General features: G+C 42.0%; 3 protein-coding genes across 4 annotated transcripts; 1 reads left to right on the forward strand and 2 right to left on the reverse strand.

The window, feature by feature from the left end:
• Positions 1–7,559: 7,559 nt before the first annotated feature.
• On the forward strand, positions 7,560–12,122 carry heyl (hes related family bHLH transcription factor with YRPW motif like). The gene is made up of 5 exons (XM_041052997.1): positions 7,560–8,005; positions 10,263–10,329; positions 10,426–10,509; positions 10,614–10,695; positions 10,979–12,122. Exons 1-5 carry the CDS (start codon positions 7,926–7,928, stop codon positions 11,665–11,667), a joined length of 1,002 nt encoding a protein of 333 aa, XP_040908931.1. The 5' UTR covers positions 7,560–7,925; the 3' UTR covers positions 11,668–12,122.
• A 1,694-nt stretch (positions 12,123–13,816) lies between these two features.
• On the reverse strand, positions 13,817–19,063 carry LOC121191680 (coagulation factor XI-like). Of its 2 annotated transcripts, XR_005895129.1 has the most exons (10): positions 18,899–19,063; positions 18,601–18,757; positions 18,197–18,306; positions 17,921–18,083; positions 17,181–17,299; positions 16,952–17,084; positions 16,562–16,668; positions 16,098–16,257; positions 15,705–15,905; positions 13,817–13,840 (listed from the first exon to the last, which is right to left on the reverse strand). XR_005895129.1 is itself a non-coding variant. In XM_041052995.1 (9 exons), exons 1-9 carry the CDS (start codon positions 18,957–18,959, stop codon positions 15,803–15,805), a joined length of 1,113 nt encoding a protein of 370 aa, XP_040908929.1. In that variant the 5' UTR covers positions 18,960–19,063; the 3' UTR covers positions 15,568–15,802. The 2 variants fall into 2 exon arrangements, 1 of the variants encoding a protein (XP_040908929.1); XM_041052995.1 differs by lacking the exon at positions 13,817–13,840 and having other exon boundaries at positions 15,568–15,905.
• Positions 19,064–19,994: 931 nt separating this feature from the next.
• LOC121191683 (glutathione S-transferase A) lies at positions 19,995–23,060 on the reverse strand. Its single transcript, XM_041052999.1, has 6 exons — positions 22,819–23,060; positions 22,631–22,696; positions 22,329–22,434; positions 21,337–21,455; positions 20,438–20,523; positions 19,995–20,331 (listed from the first exon to the last, which is right to left on the reverse strand). The coding sequence occupies exons 1-6, from the start codon at positions 22,984–22,986 to the stop codon at positions 20,199–20,201; spliced, it is 678 nt and encodes a 225-aa protein (XP_040908933.1). The 5' UTR covers positions 22,987–23,060; the 3' UTR covers positions 19,995–20,198.
• Positions 23,061–23,329: the final 269 nt, after the last annotated feature.

A 23,329-nucleotide genomic window follows, 5' to 3' on the forward strand; every position in this document is an offset into this window, starting at 1 on the left:
GCACAGCTCCTGAACACAGCTCCAGATTATAGCTCCTGCCATGGGCCCAAACTTTAAGAGTATACCCAGAAAGGCAGTTTAGAGCAAATTCTTTTGTTGTGTATTATTTTGATTCTTCTTGAGAAGTGCTCTTGAGAATCCCCCCCCCCCCCCCCCCCCCTTTTTTGCTTATTTTTGTCTTTCTGGTTGGCCCAAAGTGCATTTTTTACTTTGAAGTTTTTGAATAAGAATTTTGAATAGAATTGGGAATTGCTCCAGACTGCCACAACTCATTGTTGTATACTGTGTTTTTTGGCCACCCCGACATCTACATATGCATTTTGATTGTTTTAAATAACAATAATGAAATGATCAATAATGAATTGAATTGAACATATTTTACATATGTAGAATAAAACGATTTAATTTAAAGCACAAAAACAAATTAGTTAACCACAATATATGAATTACATAATGAATTTAAGTAAATTAAACATGGGTTTAGTTAGAATTACTAAGGAAATCAGAGTAACAACTACTCAGATTTATAGTGCTGAAACTGCTTTCATAATTTATTTGAAATTACTCAAAATATTAAGTACAGTCAACTTAAAAAATATGTCTAGATTTAGATGAGTGTATTGCGTGCAATACACTCATCTCAATGTTAAAATTGAGTAAATTCAACTAATGTTAAATGTTAAAATTGAGTAAATTCAACAAAACACTTTTTTCAGTGTTGTACAAACATCCGGCTTGTTCTGCCACTCAAGCTGGCAGTAGCACAAATGCAAACCTAACCAGTAACATAAATGTTGAAATATGACAAGTGGTGGTGACGTAGAGGTACCTGAATTCATCTGATAGTGCTGTGGTTGTGCATGATTGTACAAAAAAAGCTTGGAAAGCATTGTGATATGTATTCAATAGGACCATATCACTTTTTCACTCAGATCAACTGAATTTTTCCAATCCACCAGTTTTACTGAACAGCACAGACTTAGTTTTGTGTCCGTAAAAAAAACACAAACCAAAAAAAAATGAGAATGCCGACAGAATCCAGATTCAGTTATCAGAGCATCTCTTATTTCAGCTTTCAATAAAAGCCACTATTAGGGCCAATAAAAGTGTTACCAACTCCCTCGGGAGATGAAAATGATCTTTGTCATTACCCTCATCCTTCCGCCATCAAAGTCTTCTTTTCTTTCCCTGCACACTCACTGTAATCCCCTTCTGGGAACACTAAAAATTACCCAGCAGTGTGGCGGCGGCAAGTTTTAATGCTGGTTTTTAAGGGCTTATGCCTGCTCTTATGAGCTACCGTCACAACGAGGTGTCGGCAGGATGCCTCCATGATAAGGCCGTAATCTGAGGTGTAAAGTTATAAGAGGGATTTGGGAAAGTGAGAGGGTGTCAGAGAGCTGCAGCCTAGGGTTTTCAGGGCAGCATTTAACAGAGATGGAGCACCATCTCCTGGGTTTATAACTCAGTGAGAGCTTCCTCTGAACCAATCTGGAATTCAGTTCATCCAAATCTTTGAATTTCAAGCTACATGTATGTGTTTCCTGTTTTGAATACACCCTTATCATGTACAGTTTACTTTCCTTTCAAGACTTAAAGTGTGTATACTCTATGCCTTTTCTCTAGCCACTGACAAAAATAGAAAGCTGATGGAGGAATTAAGCATCACATGGCTCCATGCAATAAAAATTAGTCTCCTCCATAAACTTGAATGATAGTCAGCTTGAGCAGAGCTAGTTTAACAGCGGCTAATATTAGCTGAGTCTTAAAACCCCCGGTCCTCAAATCAGGCACAGTTGCATGCATGGCTGAGGGGACAGAGTGGATTAGCCCTGAACTCTTTCATTTTTCACTTTCCCCTTCTTCTCCTCGTCTTTCTCTGCTGCTCATAAAAGATTGCGTCTTGTGTGTGATGTGGTGGAGGAGTGCAGTCAGAATGAACTGATTACGGACGAGGGCCGGCGTGCCTTTGAGTCATGGCACCGAGCGACATTCTTCAAGCGCTTAAAAATAGTAACAGTTGCCTTTTTTTTCAGATTTGTTTTTCTCATTGGAGCACTTTGGGGCATCCTATGTTGGCCATTTTGGAAACTCGAATCATAACCAGATTCTTTTTTTTTTTACGCCCCCCCCCCCCCCCCCCCCCCCCCTTTCCCTTTTCTTTAATTTTGTTATTGGGAGTTTGTTTAATCTTGTGAGGAAAATCTTGTGAGGAAAATTGGCTTAGCGTGGGAAAGGCAGAATTCTTTTGGGAATAGGTTTTGTTGTTTTAGAGTCGTGCACATTGTTTTGTTGGGATTTTTTTTTCAGTGCAGGAAGAAAAAGTGCCAGTTTGTGCCAAAACCTCATGAAGTGCAGATAAAAAGGAGCTGAGTGAGAGGGAGGCCACAACACCACGACAAAGATATGGGCTGTCTAAGCAAAGAGCTTTACAAATGACGATCTCCAGGGGGAAAATGGGGGAGTCAACATAAGGGAGGAAGGCAGTGGAGGAGGAGGAGGAAGGGAGTGGAGGAGGAGGAGGGAGGAAAAGAGGAGAAACAAATGTGGATGGATTGGTGGGAGGAGGAGGAAGATGGGTATTGGGGGGAAATAACGCAGAGCAGTGAGGGGGGGGGGGGGGGGGGGGGGTGAGAGGGGAAACATTCCCCCTTGCCCACATTAAAGACATAAAAAAGAAAACAAACAGAAAAACATGTCTGACATAAAGAGGCTGGTTTCCGCGGCGACAGCACAATGGCTGCCTGTGGCTCTCGGGGCCCTCGCCGTTCCGTCTGGGGCCCGGCACCAGCGAAAGTCACCGCAGTCACAGGGCCCATCAGTATGAGTGTGTGTGTGTGTGTGTGTGAAACATGGTGAATGTCATCACGGGCCCAGTGCTGTGGGAACCGCCATGAAAGGGACCCGACTCGGAAACCACAAAAGCTCCTTTCTGCTTCTTCTCTTCGGCTTTTAGCCTCTTTATTTATCTTTGCGTAGGGGAGCCGGATGAGGAGGGAGGACTCACTCTCTCTCTCTCCGTTGTCTCTTTATGTCTCTCGCTCTCTAACAGGCAGCATGACCCATCAATGCTGCCCTCCTGCCCTCTTGACACCTCAAATCACAGCAGCCACTATCTCAAACATATATACTGACTGTGTCTAACTCTGTTTCTCTGGAGGTTTATTCACACCTCATATCAGCTCAATCAGATCATAAAAACACAATGCAGCTCTTTGGAAACACCCTATAGGAACAAACCTTGCACTCCCAGGAATGCCTCATACATCCAGGTTATTCCAAGTGAATCGTGGCGACGGCCAGACAAGCGGGCAGACAATTCCCTCATGGGTCCAGCCTGGACAGTGCCAAGCTACTCTGGTGCCAGTTCCCATGCCAGTCCAATCTTGACCCCAGTGACTGAGCACTCAGCCACAGACTGACTGTTATAAAGGCCTCATACCAATCAGGAATCAACTGAGTTTTTGGGTATATGTCAACAGCACTTGCATATAGCAGGACACCATGCAGAGCTCCTTTGACCACATTTGGCCTTTCACAAGTTCTCCACAGGGGTTCTAGAGAGGGAACAAACATTTCATTTGCTTAATGCTATTTGATCACAGTTGATTTTTTTTTTGGTGGGGTTCTTGCTCTTTAAAAGACATATTTACAGACACCACAGCAATTTATTCACATCCACTCACATTTTTACTGGAATGTGGCCATCTAAGATTTGGTCCCCCTGGCAAGATTTATTTGAATTTTTAGAAACCTGCTCTGATTTCAACTTGTTGTTGTGTGTTAACACATAAGTTTCAGTATCAGTTCTCAAAATAGGAAAACTTGGCTCTCGATATACGTTCACATCAAAGTCAGTGTCTGTGCAGCTTTTGCTTTGACCTCCTCAGAGCCTCAGTCATACCAGTAGTACTAGAAATAACATGTATCAAGATACAGCTTCTATTTTTTTTTTCTGTAGTTGCATATTGTTTTTAAACTTTGAAAACTGTGGATGTCTGCATGCAGTGATTTTTTTGGATTGCAGATGATCTGAAAGATATTTTTTTTGTTACTCATCTAAAAATGCAGAGTCACAAAGGCTCTTTTTTATTTAATGAAGAACTGACATTTTGTGGATGTGAATGATGGGAATGTCTGTAGCTGCTTTATTCCTTTTTAGCTTATTTTCATCTTCTATTTTATTATATTATTTTGAAATCATGTTTCTGAACTTTTTTTATATGGTGTTTCTTTTACATCTTGTCTAAATGTGGTTTATATATTTTGCACTGTAAATCACTTTGAATTGCCTCGGTGCTGAAAGGTGCTGCACAAATAAACTTGCTTTGCCTTTGCTTTTCCTTTAAAATGGCTCTGGTCCTTGTGAATATGATATTGACACCAGCACTGTTTGTAATTACGCACTTTCCTAAGAAAAAAAAATCTCTTTGTATATTTTGATGTTTCATAGTTTGCACCAAGTTTCTCTTTCAACAGGTTTCACTTCTTTTGAGTGTCTTTTTAAACTGGAGTATCTGCATTTTAGAAAATAATGTTGCTGAAAGTTGGGTTTTCTGTTCCTGAAAAACAGAGCACAAATAATCGAAGTCAAGCATGCAGTGAGACATATCTGATCAGTTATTCAGTTTGACAGGAATGCAGAGAAAAAGTCACAAACAAAATATCCTGCTGAGCTGGTTCCATCTCACAGACTTTCAAACAATAGCAATAGTCATGCATCAGAAACAATAATTGCAGCTGAGTGTTTGTGCCTTATAAATTGTGGGTATGCACTGTCCACATTCGTGTGAGGGAGTTGCGTGTGTGTGCATGTGTGCTTATATGAATCGGTTCATGGCCATGTGAATGTGTGTGTGTGTGTTTGTCCCTGAGTGTTCACGCGTTCATATTTGAGTTGCGCATGTGTGCGTGTGTGTGCAAATTGTAAAAGTATGAGCTTGTTAATTTCAATAAGGGACGCTGCCTTGTTGTGGTTTGGAGGGATGGGAGGGAGAGGACTTGAAGTGGCCGACCAAGATCGCCAGAAATCTCCCAGAATTCCATCCCACCATCCAGTGCCAGCTCTCTCTCTCTCTTATGTTTCTCTCCATCACCCTCCCTTCACACACCCCCACCATGAAACCATTTTCATAATTAACTTATTTATTTATTCATTCATCTTGTTAATTACTTTCCACTTGGTGCGTGTTTTTCATGCAACTTGCCTCATCCTGGAACAACTGAGAGGTGGCTCAGGCCAAAAACAATGAGTGAAACCAGAGTGATTTCATTAAAAAAAAAAAAAAAAAAGAAGGATTGGTGATACAGAGAAGAAAGTTAATCTTTGAAGACAAGGGTGGGTGGGGGACAAAAATAACAACAGAGAAGAGACTGAAGCCTCTGAAGATGTCTCTTTTCTTTCAGACTCTTTCTTCCCTGTTTTCTGACGCTGAAATGAGATCCAGATCTGAATTAAGGAATGATTGGTAATGAAAGGATATGTGGACGGGGGGTTTGTTTGGAGGGAGGGGGAGAAAGAGGGATTTCTCTTTTCTGTTTGTCCTGACTCATACTCACCACACTATAAGCCCCCCTGGTGATGGTCACACTGATTACTGACACTTGGGTATTACGAACACACACACATGCATATGTTATAAGTTAGTTTATTACTTCACATGTACGATATGATAAAATGCAGGCGGGCAGGGCTCAGTTACAGCTAATATAAGTGAGACAAACAGAAGAACAAGGCCGGTGAAAAGCGAATCATCTTTAAAAGAAACAAAGAAATAGAAACCCTTGGAGTAAGAAAAATAAATCACTATATACAACCTTGTTCAAAAAACATACACCAAGATCTTGCACTCATGCACAGTAGCATGTTTAAACTAACACACCCTTCCAGTCTGCCAGGCAGGAAGAGACACACTCAGCTGGGCATTGTGTGGAAGGGGGCATGCCACTTGGCCTCGCTCCGTCTTTAACACACACATATGCACACACTGCTGGGTCAGTCAGGCATCGCTCCTGACAACCGGCGCCTGGGTCTCGTGTTTCCATGGCAATCTGTACCAGCAATCTTCCCACGGTGGCAGCGGAACCGAGCGCTAAGTGTTGCAAACAACCATGTGGTGAGTGTGTGTGTCTGGGTGTGTGTGAGCACACAGAGAGCGATATCTTGTCCAGTGAAGAGCCCAGATGTTCAGACACTCACTGAGCTGACTTCTCTCTTGACCCTTCAGTACCTGCCCTCATCCCGGCACACACTGACACACAAACACAAGACAGATTTAAAAAGTTCGGACAAAGTTGGGATTAAAAGTCACTGTCTGACTTCCCAGCTCACGTTCTCAATTGGCAATATTTCTTGATGTCATGATTTCAAAAATAACAACACTGTGTCAAAAGTCACATTTTCAAAACTTTATAATTGCGTGGTTGGTTAATCCTTATGGTTGAAATACCTAGCTAGAAATAATGATTAGGCTAAGCAGTTAATATCGTTAGCTAAAAGTAGTGGAACATTTCACATATTTAGCTTAAGATGGATAAAGGGCTGGATTAGCTGAAATTGATGAATAAACAGTTGTGATAGATAAACTGTAACATTAATGGAGAAACAGTTGAAATAGCTTGTTAAAAAAGTCAGTTATAAACTGTTGAAATGGTTAACTAGCTAGCTAAAACATAATGTAATTTTTAGCATTAGCTAAAAGTAACGAATAAACTGTTCAGTTAGCCCAAAGCAGTGGTAGTTTGAATGCCATGTCAACTTGACCAAAGCAACCTAAAAATTGACTCACTGACAAGATTGTGGGGGCAGGCTGTGAGATGAAAAAAGTTTGCAACCACTGATATAAATGATTTTACACCTTATAAGTAGCATTAAAACAATGTGAAGTGTTGTTTGAGGATAAATGGGGAAAAAGGGCATGATAATCAGATTTTTCTCTGTGTTGTGGTTCTGTCCTGGTCACGGACAGCTGGGTCATGGGTTATACTTTTTTTTTTTTTTTTTTTTTTTTTGTATCATTGCACCAGTGTTTTCTCCCTCTGCTGTTTGTCACATACTGTCTCACAAAAACCAGCTCAGCGACTCCATTCTCCAAATCACCTGTGAGATTGTGTGAGAGTCAAGTGTTGTGTACCGTCACACAGTCTCTTGCAGATGAGAGAGTGTTTTCATGGTCCATCATTCCCACACCTCACCTCTCTCCTTCCCTCCCTTCCAGCTGCCATTGTTCTAGAAAGCAGTATAATTAAAGGAGCAGAAAGAGAAAGAAAGGAGAATAGAAAGAGGGACGGAAGGAGAGCAGGATGAGATTGGAAGCTAATTGACTGAGGATGACTGAGCAAAGGGGTGGAAAGATGGGGCCTGGGGGTGGGGAGGGAGGGAGGGAGGGTGACAACCCAGGGAAGGGCAGATTAAAGGGAGGGAGGAGGGACAGGGAGAGGAGGCGGGGGAGCCAAAACTGGCAACCCTGCCCCAACTGCCAAAGTCCTATTTTGTCATTGGGTGGCTGTGACAGAGAGAGGGAGCCAAGAGAGAAATAACAGAGAGAGAAAGTGAGAGACTTATGCCAGTGATAGAGTAAAAGACTAAAGCAGCTTGTGAATTTACTTAGTTGTCATGGGCCCTTGGGGGTCGATCAAGTGGCACCACTGACTCACAGAGGAGACGAACGAAGACACATGAAGAAACAACAACAACAAAAAAAAAACCAACACAAGTGACAAGAAGTAACTAAGGACAACAAAGCTTTTGTAAGTAAGAGCTCAAGAGAAACGCAACAGAGCGAGGGGCAAACAGGGTGAGCCTTTCATCCAGAGGGGAGACAGTCTTTAGTGTGTTGCCTCCACGCAGCAGAGAGAGCAGCCGACAAGATCACCCAGATCCTTCACTCCATCGTCCATCCATTCGTCTATCCAGTGAGGAAGACATGAAGAGACCTCACGACTACAGTTCCCCAGACTCGGACACAGACGAGTTTATTGACGTGGGACAAGAAGACAGCTATTGGTGAGCATCCGCCAAACACACCTGAGTTTGCAACACATGTCTTCCAGTCACATTTAAAGACGTAAAATGAGATGGTATGCAGTTGTAATTAGTAGCTCAAGACAAATTTGCTCTAACCGTATTTGGCAGTGAACTGTGGGCTTTACAGAGATTTTGACAGATAGATGCTGCAATACACCAAACTTTGGACAAGCTGAGAGACTGCAAGGACAAGTTAAAGCTGTTAAGTCTCAGAAACCGATGTGGTTTGTAAAGCAGTAATGAAAAATAAGTGATTCCCGCTCTTAAAATCTTTCTTCATTTAAATCAAATACCTTTGTAAAATATTGGCAAATGTATTTAAGTCATTTAAAAGTTCTGACACACCTTCCAACAAACCTGAGCTGTCAGTTTAAAGTTTAAACTTCAGGCCTGTGACGGCAAAATTTCCCTTGTTCACCCTTTCAGAAATATATATCCATTGCATTTTCCTTCTCTATGAAACTGGGTCATGTTTGTTCCTTTTACATGTCCTTGTGAGAAAATGCAGAGGTTGGTAACAGTCATTGCACGCATGACATGCATTGTAGTAAGTATAGGTTAAAAACTTATGTAAGGCCTGTCATGTCTGAAGCATGGAGACAGTGAAGTCACAAGCAGAATTTTCTGACACTGTATCACGAATGTATTTAACACAGAAAATATCATCAGATCAAATACATAAAAAGATTTAAAATGTATTTATCAAAATGTTTTTGGTTAATTTATGGTTGCAAACTGTTGCTCCGTAGCAATAATGTGTTTTTAATCCTTTTTAGTTCAGGAACTCTTTGATGTTACAGTAAACAGAGAAACTGAATTGTCAAATTACAACTAAAACAGTTATACTGAGCATTTTAAACACACATTTTAACATTTTAAAAGAACATTTGAGGAACACTGAGTATCGAATTTGAATGTATTTTGTTATACTCCCTTTCTTCAATACACAACATACAAAAAAATTTTTCTTAATGTGAAATTAAGAAAAAAATGTTTTAGAATCAAAATTGTGAGAGACTACAAGTTGATTATTCTTTTCAGTTTATGTTGTGTTACTGTTATAATCTTATATCGGCAACTTGAGAGTTGTAGATTTTTGTCACAAATTTTTATAAAATGAATCATAGTTTGTTCATTATTCATATGCATACAGTAATATACATGTAGAGGGAATAATCTGGAAACTGCACAGTTTAAGAGTACAAAATGTTTTTATGTGAAACCAACCAAAAAAAAAAAAAACAAAAAACAAAAAAAACAAAACAGCCTTTGAACATTTGAATGTGACCTGCAAGGCCATTCTGCTTAACTGCAGTCAATTACATATAACTTGTTTCAATGTTGAGGAAAATGTCTGATAAGCAGTAAAATTACTCTTAACACTGCACACACTCTTTACAAGTCATTACACAATTTTGCATTTTAGGTGCATTAGTCAGATTTTTGGCTGGAAGAACTGAAATGTGAATTAAAGGGAATGTACGTTAGGGTGTATTTCTAACAGTGCGTCTATAGTACACGAAAACATATTCACGGGAATACTGGTTACATCACAAGCACTCTGCAAGCCAGTAACACTAAAGACAGTTCGGATAAATCAGATTGCCATGTGACATGCAAACAGAAGACAGTGCAGCCTTTTCAAGTCAGCGCCATCAAACATAAACCTAAACAAAAACACACAGCCAAATTGGCAGCCTTCATGTTACAATCTAATAGAAACGCAATAAGTCTCTGGTGGGGCAGTTTAAGGGGAACTCCAAGCTGACAGACTCTTTCAGGCCTATAAGATGAGAGTTCATAAACAAACACAATCCATATTGGGTGACTGTACTCGGAGGAGCTCACATCCCATGCTGCATGTTGGAGCCCCATGTGAGCAAAAGCATCGCCCTGAGGCTATATAATCATCTTTCTAAAAGTGCTTTCGCTCAGATGGAAAGGAGAACAGCATGTCATTTTACTGAGACTAATGTCCAGAAACGCATTAAACCAAAAACAATCTCGTCTTCCCTCCTCTCCCGGGCACTCCTTTGCCTTTCTGTGCCCAAAAAACAAATTAGATTGAAGGGAGCTGATGTGCCATCCTGACTCTGTGTCATATTAAGGAGGGTAATAATAACAATATGCAGGAGAATCAGTTACCATACTTCTCTGTGTGCCACTGCCACCCTCCCCCATCCATCTCCTTCATCTCTCTCTTACTTTTACTTTTTTTTTTATCTCCACGGTACAGCCCAGTCACCGGGTCCATGTCTCCTGGCAGCGCCTCACAGATTCTGGCCCGAAAGAAGAGAAGAGGGGTGAGTGAATTATAACCTTGGATCTTAATTTTTTTTTTTTTTTTTTGTCTTTTGTCGGTTGGCCCTAACTGTTCCTCCGCTCGTCTTGTTTTGTAGATAATAGAGAAAAGGCGCAGAGACCGGATCAACCACAGCCTGTCAGAGCTCCGCAGACTGGTGCCCAGTGCTTTTGAGAAACAGGTAAATACTGTTTATTCTAATTCAGCAACAGAGGTAATAAACCAGCTTCATAAAATCTAATGCAGCTGAGTAATGTAGCTGTATATTGTTTATTTCCCATGCAGGGCTCATCTAAGCTGGAGAAAGCAGAGATTCTGCAGATGACAGTGGACCACCTCAAACTGCTGCATGCCATGGGGGGAAAAGGTGAGAAATGAGGGTTTTTTTTTTCTTCTTTCTTTTCTTTTGTTCACTCTCTGGCTTTTTCTTCTTGTCATTCATTTTCTGTGGAACACAGACACCAAAGGCCTTTGAAATAATCCTGGAAGAGATCTAAAGTCCTTCAAAATGTAGACAAATATATTATTATTGTCCTTTTTTTAAACAAAAGATAAAATACACAGCATGCACAGTAAGTATAATTTTCATGACTAACTGCATTCCATTGCCATTATTCATCGCATGACTAAACTCTCTTTTTCTCTCTCAGGATACTTTGATGCGAGGGCCTTGGCAGTCGACTACAGGACCCTGGGTTTTAGGGAGTGTGTTGGGGAGGTGGTGCGGTACCTCAGCTCCCTTGAGGGGGAGTCCCCGGACCCTATAGGAGCCCGCCTGGTCTCCCACCTCTCCCACTGTGCAAGTGAGCTTGACCCTCTCCTCTTACAGACACCCCCAGCCTCCACCTTACCCTTCCCTCCTTGGCCGTGGGCATCCTTCCCTCAGATCTCCCCCAGCTCGCCAGCTTCTTCCTCACCTCCTTTCCCCAATGGGCGAAGAGATCTTGCCCTGCTGGGGAGCTACCCATCGCCTGCCTCCCTCCGCCTCGCCCCCCTGGCTGGCTGCCAGCAGGGTGCACCGCCGCTCCTTGCGCCTACAGCTCTGGCCACCGTGCACAGGATGCCCTCCCTCGCAGCGTCCCCAGCCTTAGCCCCCTCTAGACCAACCCAGCCGTCCCCTCACTGCGCCACCAGGGCCTCGCCTCTTCCTCTTCCCACCCCTTCCTCTTCCTCTCCTTCCACCTCCTCTTCCTCCTCTTCTACTTCATCATCCTCTGCTCCACCGCAAGTCTCTTTCAGGCCCTTTGCACCTCTGGGGTCTCCCACAGCCCAGCGCAGGGGCTTGAGCGGATCAGCCAAGGCTGCCCAGGGATGGGGGACAGAGATCGGAGCTTTCTGAGGCTCAACTCCGCTTTTGTTTTCCAAATGAACTTTATACAGTGGACACTGAGCTCCCATGTGCTCTATGTAGCAAATATGATACCTTTGGAGAAAGAAGTATTGGACCTTTGATGATTGTCGCCACCTTTAAGGGACACTAAAAGCCATATCAGACTATGGGGGAAGTTTTAGATAAACAATCATTTATAATAAAAGAATGGAGGAATGTGAAGGAATAGAAGATTTGAATAAATTTATGTTCATGATCGTGCTTGACAAATACACACATAGAAGAGTGTCCGACAGAGCCATATAAATATATATCCCTCACCAGGGTGATGTTGAATTTTCACTGATCTTTTAACTGTGATATTTGTTTTGTTGTTGTTTTTTTTCCCAAAACATTTATACATTTGATTTCCTTTTCCAACTCTGAAGAATGTTTGACAAAAATCTCTATAAAAACTAAGTGCCTTTACCTCTGCCCATGTTTTTCTGTGTGTTTTCTCTGACTGTCTACACAAACATGCGATCATGTAATTGCAGCTATGTAATCTGCCATCCGTACAAATAGCAAAGAAATGGTTGAAAACTACATGTTACCCACTTATCCCTATTAGCTATGTCTGCAATCATGTCTGCTCGCATGTTCCCCAGCCGTAACCCCCATGGTATCTAGGCCGTCTCCAGTGATGGCTGATGGGAGCTGTGGTCTGCAGAGGATAAACATGGTGGGAGCTGGTGATGTTTTTGGGATGCCGCGGCGAGGCAAACAGACCCATCACTTTGCCCTCTAATTGGCAGTCCCCTGTAATTAACTTTACCCTCATATCAGTCTATGTATCTTCCTCTCCTCTGCTGTCTCTCTGCCATTCTTTCTCTCCAATCTTGTGGTACACCAGCGGATATCTTCTCTCCCTGTTTGTCTGCGCCTCTGTCTCCTCAACAATGGACAGACAGTAAAGAAGAGGGCAAGACGGAGGGATGAAGGGAGACTGAGAGAGGGGAAAACAAAGAAAAAGATCTGAAGGGCTGTGGTTGGGTGACTGATTCGGTGTAGACGTTCAATAACAGGGTGGGAGGGAGGCAGGAGACAGGGGACAGGGTTACGGGGAGATGAGAAGGACTGTGAAGGTTTAAGAGGGCAGGAAGAGAAATGGTGTGAATCACAGAGAGTCGGCCAGCATGTACAGGGTGCACCAGAAACCCCCGAACAATGATGAATGACAGTCGCAACGAGTTGTTTCTCAAGAAGATCAGCATAATTGTGCCGTGCTTCACCAAAACGGCTCCGCGGGGATGAGAGAGCAGAGAAGAGCCTTGTGTGTGTTTACTGCTGGAGAACGCTTTGATCTACTTCAGGATGCAATGTCTGTGGTCTGTGGTCCAAAAATGTGTGTGTTCCGCAAAGTGCATATTGTTTATTTGAGTGAGTGTGCTAGTGTGTGCTTAAGCCAGTCTCATGTGCTCGCTGCCCGCTTTGTGTGTTTGTCTGTGCCTTGCTGAGTGTTTTGTTTATGTGGTGTTGTGTGCACACACGTCTTGTGTGTGTGTGTGTGTGTGTGTAATGTGAGTCTTCAGAGCTGGCGTCAGGACTGAACCGCGGTGGCGGCGTGGCTCTCGTGCGAGGCCGGCCGGCGGTCGGACGGACGGTATGGTGGTGGAATGTTTGCGGAGGGTGCATACGTACACACACACAGGCACACAGACAACACACAAACATAGACACACACACACAGGCTGGCTGGCACTATTCTAGCCTCTGAGTAGAGGAGCCAGAGTCACCACCACAGCTTCCAGGAAGGACAACCACAGTCACACTGCAATGGGTTTCCCACGGGGGAGGGGAGGCTGGAGGGAGCAGAGAGGAAGGAGGGAAGGGAACGACGGAGAAAGAAGGAGGGAAGTGCTGTGTGTTTGTGAGGCGAGGGTGTACGGAACAAACCGACGTTGTGGTTCAAACAGAGGAAAAGAGGAGGGTTCAGAATGCAGGGAGGAGGGCACAAGTGAGAGGAAAAAAATGCCTCAAATCAGGAAGTGAGAGAACATTTCTCCCCTGATAGGTAAATAAACTAATCCATGCATTAGTGCACAATCTTTTATTGGACTGTATGTGCGCAGTTTTATTTGAAACATCTGTCTCTATTTGTCTGTATCTGTGTGTGTGTGTGTGTGAGAGAGAGAGAGAGAGAAAGAGAGAGAGAGAGAGAGAGAGAGAGAGAGAGACGGAAAGAATAGATCGTTCTACACATAGTTCTACAGGGAAAATCCAGACACAGCATTGGCCAGTTTGGTATCTTTAGGAGGTACAGTGACGACATGCTTGAATCAGCAGTGGTGTCTAGAATGCAAAATCTCATGTAATTAGGTGCTTCAAGCTGATTAAACTAAATTAAACATCTAACTGAATGCACCATTACATAATTTCAAGGTACTTATTTACTGCTGTGTTAAATTTGTGTGTGTGTGTGCATGCATGTGTAAGGCATGGACACACCTGTATGCAGCCTCAGACAAACTCTCAGTGAGATGAGTGTAGAACAGGCAGTTGGGATCTGCAGTGCAGGTCCTCTGAGACGCCTCTGCACCAAATGTCTGAAATCTACAACTTGATGAGTCTTCTCAGCTCAACCTGTCTGCAGAGAAGTCAGGAACATGGGTTAGCCAGCAGGAGCAGTCTCACCGTGTTCCTGACTCTTCATGGCTATCACTAAACAATGGACAAAGTTAGCGGCTAGCTGGTGAACATAGTGGAGCATTGAGCAGCTAAACAGCCACATACTTCAATCAAGAGTTGGTGGGAATCAAAACAGTCTTTGCCTTTAAACCCCAGGTGTTCTTGCTACTGCCCATCTGAATTTAATAACCATATCATCATACAATACCATCCTGTTAAAGATAGAATCAAAGTCAGTGTTAGTATGAACAGTTGCATATTCTGAGCTTAATGTAAATAAACTATATTTATATGGGAGATAATGATCAGATATTTTAACTGAAGTTCTATCTTTTCTTACTGGGAATTACTAAGCTAGAAAACATATTCCCATGGAGGTTTGTCTCAAACATACCATGTTTTTCAGCACAGTTTTGACATTTAAAAAATTGCTGTTACTTTTGCAACAATTTAAGCCATCTAAGGCTTAACTGTATTACTGTGACCAAAGGAGAGACCAAACAGGTAAAACAGACCCATCAAAATGAAGTGAGTTCCCATCTTCTCACCGAAACACAGCTGCAGTCAGAGAGGAGGCACTGCTCCAGCACATTGACCAGAGGTCTGTTTTTTCACTCCCCAGATTTGTACATCTGAACTATTTGCATGACTGACTGTTGACTCATTTGGTGATTGCTAAATTCTGAATCAGCTTTTCAGAAGCACTCTTCAATAAGTAAAGACAGTAAGAGCAGCAGTAGTTTACAGATATAGTTTAGTGACCTCTGCTGTCAAAACTAATGCAGGTGCAGTGATCAAGGAGGACCTGCAAGGACAAAGATGCTTTACCCTCAACCAAAATTTTAGTAAAAGACCGGAGATCTGAAGTACAAATATGCTGTAAATGTAACTTACTGATATAGTTGAGTTGGCAAGCTGTAATCAGTCACTGTCACTGTTATTTATTAGCTAAAGGTACAACGATTGCTGAAAATGTCAGATACTGTAATGACCTTGGATCGCTTTAAAATAGAAGCAATAGCAACAATTATTACAGATAATAACTAACTGAAGGTACTGTATCTTATAATAAAATCTGATGCCTGTGGTGTAACATTTCACTGTAGAAACACACAGATATATTTTAATATCATTACTCACTCCATGTACTTTATCTCTATGCAACATATTCATGATAGAAGTGGGTAAAATAGTATTTGAATAATATTGACTTTCAAATGAATAAAGCAGGTAAAAGCAAACTGACTTTTAGTCTGTTTTATTGCTCTTGTTTACACACACAAAAAAAAATCATCTGTGTGTTAAATTGCAATCAAATGATGTTCGGATCAACCAACAGTTGGAGGAGGAAGAGGAGGGAAGTGTGTGTGTGTGAGAGAGAGAGAGAGGAAGTAAGGGGGAAAGGGGGAAGTAAGAGATTTGTACTCTCATGTATTTTTGTGTGTTGTGCACAGTAGAATGCCTTTCTCAGGGCACTCTACGAGCAGTTACTCAGGGTGAAGCCGGACACGACATTGTTCAGTTTGTTAATTTTGGGAGGAGAGGGCATGGTGATGACACGCTTGAGATAGCAGCGGCGCCTGGGGCATAAAATCAACAACAAGCATCTTTTATTAATCTTCATAAAAACAGCTGTAATCCAAGTGAGGCTACAGTGGTGCCTGACTGATGATCAAGTTAAATGTTATTGCATGATTCCTTGGTATTACCTGAATTCCATGTATATGTGTGTGTGTATTTATATACATGCAGGTGCATCAAGAATACTGTACCAGTATGCAGGGTCAGAGAAGTTTGCATTGACGTAGGTGTAGTATTGGCAGATAGAATCTGCGGTGCAGGTCTTCTGACATGTCTCTGGATCATCCATCAGCTCATAGCGTATGTCAGAACCCTGGAAATCTACTCCGTCCTGAGCCACCTTAAGCCAGCCTGTTGGCAGAGAGGGACACACAGCATTTTTAGACACACAGCCTACAAAAACAACACACTAACAATAAATTGAAAGGACAGACAGATAGCTATTCATGTGATCTAAATGATACCAGTCTTTGTCATATTAGAAAGCACAATCGTAAAATCTAAAATAAGAATGTTTATCACTTGTCCATGTGAGGCTCAGTTTTTCATTGTTTCTGAAATAAAAGGAAAAAATTGTAGAAACATCTGTATACAACCGAAATAGTTCATCGATGGTCTGTGATGTGATAGTCTACTGTTGATTAGCAACACGTACTATCATCCAGTTGACAGAAGTGCCCCATTATCCCAGATGTGACTCCCTTTTTGGCTGCGGTCCCCATTTCATTTAGATTGTTCTTCAAGTAACAAGTGAAGGAATCACTGCAAATTTAATGAAAATGAACTTTTAAATAAAGGTATGTCAAAGTTTTGAGATGACATAAAGTAGAGAACACAATTTAAAAGGGGAAACAAATGTTTGACCCCCTTAGGACAGTTAAGGAACCTTTCCAAGAACAACAAATAGGGTAATATACAGTAACTGTGCACTGTCTAATCACTTATCGTGTTGTCTTATTGAACAAAATTTGCCACATGAGAAAGAGAAAAGTTTATTTAAGTATTTCTTTCATTATGTATATATAGAAAGTTCAACACACACTACCTGAGAAAAGAGAAGTAGGTACATTTTGGATGAGCAGAACACAGTGTCTGACAGTGTTCAGGAGAGGCAGCGAGCAGGTTCTCAAAGTCATTTCCTGGGATGTCCATGTTTGGAAAAAGCTCACTCTGACATGCTGTACAAAACACAGGCAATACAACAAGAAAGCGTGAACAACAACCCACAGGATGTCTTCCTACCGCTACGACTTTTGCTCTGACTGTTTGCGTACCTGGCTCAAAGTATGGAGTTAACTGTATTTTGTGGGAGAATCCAGATACTACACCAGCCTTTCTGTTTACATTTAAAGTCCTTGGTACTGTCCAGCTGTATTTAAGGTGACATTTATACCTGGAACAGAGCAAGACATGACACCATTACTGAATGACAGAGCCTGCTACATCACCCCACCCTCCTGATGCCAGAGCTAAATTGTCCTACTCATTGGATGGATTCACTCAGGTCTCTAGTCATAAGGGAACCTGCTCAGGAAAACAGTCGTACTTCTGTCAAGTCTTAGGAAATCACCCAGATGATGCCACTCTGACTTCACCTGGGGTATCTCAGCTTGGCAGAACATCTGCGTTATAAACTGTGAGCGTGGAGTTTGAAAGATGCTGACAAAAGATACAGTTGAGCTGAATTATAGGAAATACGTGACTCAGTCCAGGAGTGTGACCAGTATAGGGAACTGTCCTCCTAGCCTAATACTTAAGACATATACAGTATAACTGTGACGTCCTGGGTTTAGCTTAAATCTGGGGACCTTCGTTACATATCATACCCCTCTCTCTCCCCATACCATAAAAGTTAATGTCATTCCACCACATATATCCACCTTGGCAATCCCACTGTTCCCCCACTGAGGTTTATCTCCACTGATGACATGATCTCTGCCTCAAGAGCAGCCATGTCTTTGAAAGAGGACAGTTTAATTTAACTGCAATGTAAGATTGTGTGATCCAGTTTTACCTTATCTTCTCTGTTGAGAAGAGGTTGTTTAAAAATGTAAAGAACTGACACTGTGGGTCCTGTGTGCAGACCCTCTGACACTCTTCATAGTCGGACGTGAACAAGCTTCTGTAGTCTGCCCCCAGGAAGTCCACGTTCTGGTACACCTTAGACAGACAAGGTTCTGGCAGACCGACAGCCCAACAGATAGACAGAGAGAGTTACAAGGAGAATGTGACATTACATCGCAATTGAAAAAATGGTTTTCATGATTTTTAAAAATGTTTGTGAGCCTACGTGGGTCTGGGTTGCAGTTTTTGAGAGAAAAGCCTGAGGTGACATGCAGTAATGGAGTTTGGACGGTGGGCGTTCCACTCGGAGTGGATTTGAGGTAGCAGTAGAATTGCCTGCAGAGAGAAGCAGATGATTTGAAAACTAACCCCATGAAAAACGAAGAGGGTAGTTGGTCGTCACAAGCAGTAGCAAAAATAAACAGATGAACAAGGGAATAGCATTTTGTTTTTATTTACAAAATTTTTTGCATTCAGCCCCTTCCTGACTTGTGAAAGTGTGTGGTATGGCAGGATTAAAAAAAGAAAAGTTCAAATTTACCGTTAGTTGCTTATTTCATGGCAGTAAAATGTGACAATAACAACAAGTAGAAAAAGAAAAAATTGTGAAGAGAGGTGTCACTGTCATACCTGTTATCTCTGGTCCAGTCAGGTCCAAGAAAGGTAAAGAAGAGACAGGATGGGTGCTGGGTGCACAGCTGCTGACAGTGCTCCACATCAGGGGAGTAGAGAAATGTTATGTCTGTTCCTGGGAAATCTATGTTCTCCAGAAACTCTCTATTGCATTCTGAAGAAACGGAAAAGATAAGTGGACATGGTTTTTACAAGAAAATAGACACATTTTAAACTGATCTCACCAACATGTAGAAAACGTGCATTTAAACGTGCACTCACGTCCTGACATTACAGTATGTTGTGTACGTATTACCTTGACTGAAGGAGAGGCTGCACACAGAGAGCAGAGCCACCAAAATCAAATAGGCTCCCATCTCCTTGGTTTTTGCCGATTCTCTGCAGAGGAAAAGAAGATTGCTGATGCACAACTGCTCTACAACTGCAGGTGCGACAAAGGGCTGGTTTGCTACTTTTCTATATCTCTTTTGTTTGTACAACTGACTGTTTACACATTCAGTGATTGGCTCACAGAGACCTCTGTAGCACAAACTTGATGGTGTACTGCTGATGCTTTGCTTTTTCAGTTGAGCCACAGCTCAGTTTCAGATTGGCAAACTAGGTGATTGGCCTCATGTTCTTCAAAAATCCATTTTAAAGGTAGTCTCATCCAATTTTTTTGCATTATCTGATGCCAGACTGTTTTATTTAAGCAAGCTATGACCTTGCACGTCTGTTGGCTGTTTCAGAGTCCATATTAAAATCAACATTTGTATGTTCTAGTAAACCTTAGACCCGTGATTTTTCTGCTCCATTCCCGTCATGGTGTTTTTGTGGCAAACTGAATCCTGACAGCATTGCAGTATATTTTCTCTCTTTTAGAACATTTTTTTTTTTTTGCTTTGTGTTGGGGGAGTTCTTGTAGCTGTCACATCATAGTATGAGTAGGGAGGAAACGTTGCTTAAGCCAGACTGTGATTTAACAATGCTTCTTTGTAGACTTGGTATTAAAATATGAAATTCATGCTCTTTTTATACACTATGTTGCCGCCTGCTGGCCAAACAGGGAAATGACAGGAAAACTGCAGGTCCAAAAGCCAGAAAAAGGGCAAACAAAAAGCAGATGACAGTTTAGGCAGCAGTGGTATATTTAAGTATACTGACCTCTGCTGTCAAAACTCTAAAGGTGCAGGAATGAAACCTCACCTCAACTGCATAGTTTTAAAAAAGTGGCATCCACAACGTCAAAGTTGCTATGAGAGCCTAAGTTTGATGCCTACTGTCAAATATACTGTGGTGCAGAAATCTCCAGTTTAATACCTCTGCTCCTCCTTACACAGACATCTATAAAACATATTTCAGGCAAAAGAGGCCTAAAGTAACCCCTTAATATTAAATAAAACAGGCAAAACTGAAAGTCAGTTTTTATTGTTTTTGTATACAGCACAAAGGGAGTTATCTGTTGCTGTGTCACAAACAGAGAATAGTATGAAACTAACAAGCACAGTAACAGCAAATGCACATTTCTTTTTAAAAATATGCGGTCGGTTAAAGTAGTGCAATGCAAGGAGTGGTTATATATTACACAACAGGAACGGTTAGTGTGTGTTTGAATCTCAGATGTCTTTCAGCAGGTCTTGTCCCTGTGGGTTCTCCAGCCAGGTCGGAGGCCAGCTGGCTTTGATGCTGGGTCTGTCCTTCAGAGAGTTGTAGTATGCTGCCAGTTTAGGGTAACGCTCTTCAGATAACCTACAGAATGGAGAAAAGTTATTATGCATGCATGGCTTTTTATTTCTCCTGTCTATTTATCTCGTCATGTAGCTTAAAGTCATTTTCAGTCATTTAATCCACTTACCCAAAACGGAAGGCATAAGCGATGCTTGGGTAAACAGTCACATCAGCCAGTGAAAAGGTCTTTCCTGCCAGGAAAGAGCCTGATACCTAGAAAACAGCACCAAGAAAAAAAAATTGAGGCCACATTCATGTGCTAGTGGGCAGATCTGACAACCAAGATACTCATGAAAACTCCTGCATTCATCTGCTGAGTGCAGTGATTTCTCAGTTAGAGCAGCACATAACCCAGTGTAAAACCTCACCTTGCTGTTTTTACATTTTGGTTTTTGTACAAAAAAAAGGAAGAAAACAGATATAAAGTGTGAACCTGCCAGCTTTAGGTTCAAAGGCTTAGCAGCTGATTTTGATGTCTTTGGACAGAGGCTAGCTATTTCCGCGTGTTTCCAGTTTTTTTATTTTAAGCTAATCATTACCTGGATTCAGCTTCATGATTAACTTACAGGTATGAGAGTGGTATTGATCTTCTCACCCAGCTCTCGGCTAAAAAGTGAATAGGATTTTCTTGAAGGATTTGAAAATAAAACCTGTTTTTTTCCCACCATCTTGAGCAGATTAAAGGTTGATAAGTCATGAAGTGTAAACTGAAGTTTAACTCTATCCCAGACTTTCCAATTTCATTCCATTTATTTGAACTTTGAGTATGGCAAATACTACTACTGCTTCTATGACTACTACTACTACTACTATTACTACTACTACTAATAATAATAATAATAATAATAACTGTAGTACAAAGTGTTGCTGTTGCTAAACTGTTTCAGAAAGACACTTCCTTTCATTCACCAGATAAAACTGCAGGGTCAGTTGCACAAACACTGAGCTTGTGTCATCTCTGCAGCTCTTTCTGTTTTGTAAATGTCTTATGTATCTGATGTTACTGTATTTTATGTCTGGATTTACCTTCTGCAGGTATCCCTCCCACAGCTTGATCTCAGCAGAAAGAGCCTCTCTGTTTCTCTTCACAGCAGAGTCGTGTCTCTCTCCCTCTGGGACCTTCCAGTTGTAGTAGATAACATCCCCTGAAAAAACATGTCAAACAGGCGTTCAGTCGGCACAGCTGTGCACGGAGGTATGATGGCTGTGAGACACGTCGATAAAATCTATCCACACACTGTACAACGTCCACTCCCACACAATGCTGAGACTAATGGCTTTCATTTCCCTTTAGCAGCTGAGGGTGGGTCAGTCAGGACATTATTATGTAAGTTTGAAACTGAAGACAGTGAAAGCAATGAAAGTTTAAAGCAGCCAACTCAGAAAATAACAAGTTTACACTGTACACAAGTGAACTGTAATTCATTGGGAATTCAGCTATCTTCTTTTAGCACTCCTCCGTTTAAATGAAGAGCCCTGTCCCATGACTTCAGCTTAGCATGCGAGCTAGTCTGAGCATGTGATCCTTTGTGGTATTACCATATGACCTTTCAACATCTCTGCCTGTTTTGAGGGGTGCACCACATAGTCTTAAGGCATTGTGCCGAGGTTTAATTATGTGACTGTGCAGCTCACTGGTGCACGGTATTTGCGTTGGACAGCTCAGGTCTCTTGGGGGGCAGGGGGAGTGCAGTTGATGTTCAGCTTCCTCTGAGGAGCCTGACTGAAGACATCAAGTCTCAGTGGTTTAGAAGTGGCATACACATTGGTGTATGATGTTGCCAAGTGCAATGCAGTTTCAAGTCCCAAAGGGCAGACCTCTGAATGGCAACAACAACTTAAGCTATAAGGTTATTTCCGAGAAAAAGCTTTTGCAGCCCGGCTAGATTTCAATATGTCACCAAATCCAAGTGCTTCCAAACTAACATCATCTGATACTCTATCATTATCAGGCAGGATATACAGGATCAACAAGTTATGCCTTGCCTTGCAAAACGGTAGTGAACAGGTTAACGTACCCATTTTCTGGTTGAGTGTGAGACCCTCAAACATGCGCTGGTACATCAGAGCCTGCTCAGCGGGGCAGTCGGGGGTCAGCTTGTTTCCCTGGGACTTGAACTGGCTCTGTTGTTAGAGAAAAGATAAGATCAACTATTATGAACAGCTGCATGGGGCCCCGGTTTCTCCTTCCTCTGCAGCGTAAGGTTTCTGTTTGTCTATGAAGCATTGTTGAACACACATATCACATGAAGGACTCCTGCTGATTAAATCCTTGGCAGCATATGGCTTCATAAAATTTTAACTATGCCCAAGTTCTCACCTCCAGGTACATGCAGGCGGCGTAGGACTCATTCAGGACATTGTTCCCATGTTTGAAGGCAGGAAGCTTTAAGAAAAGCAGAGTGGAATTGTTTTAAAGTTGAAGCATTCTTATTTGTTTTTCTAAAGTGAATATATATCATTGCATTTGAGGAAAGATGCAGAATTAATGTGAGGAATTGGACTTACCTGACCCCTGGGATTCATGCTCATTACTTCAGCAGACTTGTGCTCCATTTTCTCAAAGGAGAGCAGTTTGTGGTTGTACCCCTGCAGGTTCTTCTCCTCCAAGGCGATCTGCACCCTCCAGCAGGGAGGAGAGCCGGAGCCCCACAGCAGAGTCATGTCCTTGGCCATGGTTTCAGAGTGAGCCGCTATACCTGCCAGTTACTGAGATGAAGAATGGTGGAGGAATGGAAGAGTGAAGTTGGAGTGTGTCAGACGCCTGGTTTTATAACAACCTCCCGCTCCATTGGTGGAATTAAGTCCCATCCCATTTTTGTGTTATCACCAAAGATGTGCAACTCAAGACAGTTAAGATAGTTCACACCCTGTCCAAGCATGTGAACCTCCCACCTCGCACCCCTTCTGTAATTCAGGGCAACATTATGTCACATTTTTATAAACTGCACAGATCAGCTTGTTGCATTTCTAAACTACTTAAATGTGTATTGTCTTTAGCTACTGGTATGGACAGGGA

The sequence above is a fragment of the Toxotes jaculatrix genome, chromosome 13, assembly GCF_017976425.1.
Source record: "Toxotes jaculatrix isolate fToxJac2 chromosome 13, fToxJac2.pri, whole genome shotgun sequence".
Classification (NCBI taxonomy): Eukaryota; Metazoa; Chordata; class Actinopteri; family Toxotidae; genus Toxotes; species Toxotes jaculatrix.

Excerpts from the sequence above, each read along its gene's own strand:
- heyl (XM_041052997.1), top strand. The coding sequence starts at position 7,926 with ATGAAGAGACCTCACGACTACAGTTCCCCAGACTCGGACACAGACGAG. Across the intron at positions 8,006-10,262 it reads GGACAAGAAGACAGCTATTG|CCCAGTCACCGGGTCCATGT; the intron begins GTGAGCATCCGC and ends TCCACGGTACAG. Across the intron at positions 10,510-10,613 it reads CCAGTGCTTTTGAGAAACAG|GGCTCATCTAAGCTGGAGAA; the intron begins GTAAATACTGTT and ends TTTCCCATGCAG.
- LOC121191680 (XM_041052995.1), bottom strand. The coding sequence starts at position 18,959 with ATGGGAGCCTATTTGATTTTGGTGGCTCTGCTCTCTGTGTGCAGCCTC. Across the intron at positions 18,307-18,600 it reads GACTGGACCAGAGATAACAG|GCAATTCTACTGCTACCTCA; the intron begins GTATGACAGTGA and ends TTCTCTCTGCAG. Across the intron at positions 18,084-18,196 it reads AAACTGCAACCCAGACCCAC|AACCTTGTCTGTCTAAGGTG; the intron begins GTAGGCTCACAA and ends TCGGTCTGCCAG.
- LOC121191683 (XM_041052999.1), bottom strand. The coding sequence starts at position 22,986 with ATGGCCAAGGACATGACTCTGCTGTGGGGCTCCGGCTCTCCTCCCTGC. Across the intron at positions 22,435-22,630 it reads CCGCCTGCATGTACCTGGAG|AGCCAGTTCAAGTCCCAGGG; the intron begins GTGAGAACTTGG and ends CTCTAACAACAG. Across the intron at positions 20,524-21,336 it reads GGGAGGGATACCTGCAGAAG|GTATCAGGCTCTTTCCTGGC; the intron begins GTAAATCCAGAC and ends GCTGTTTTCTAG.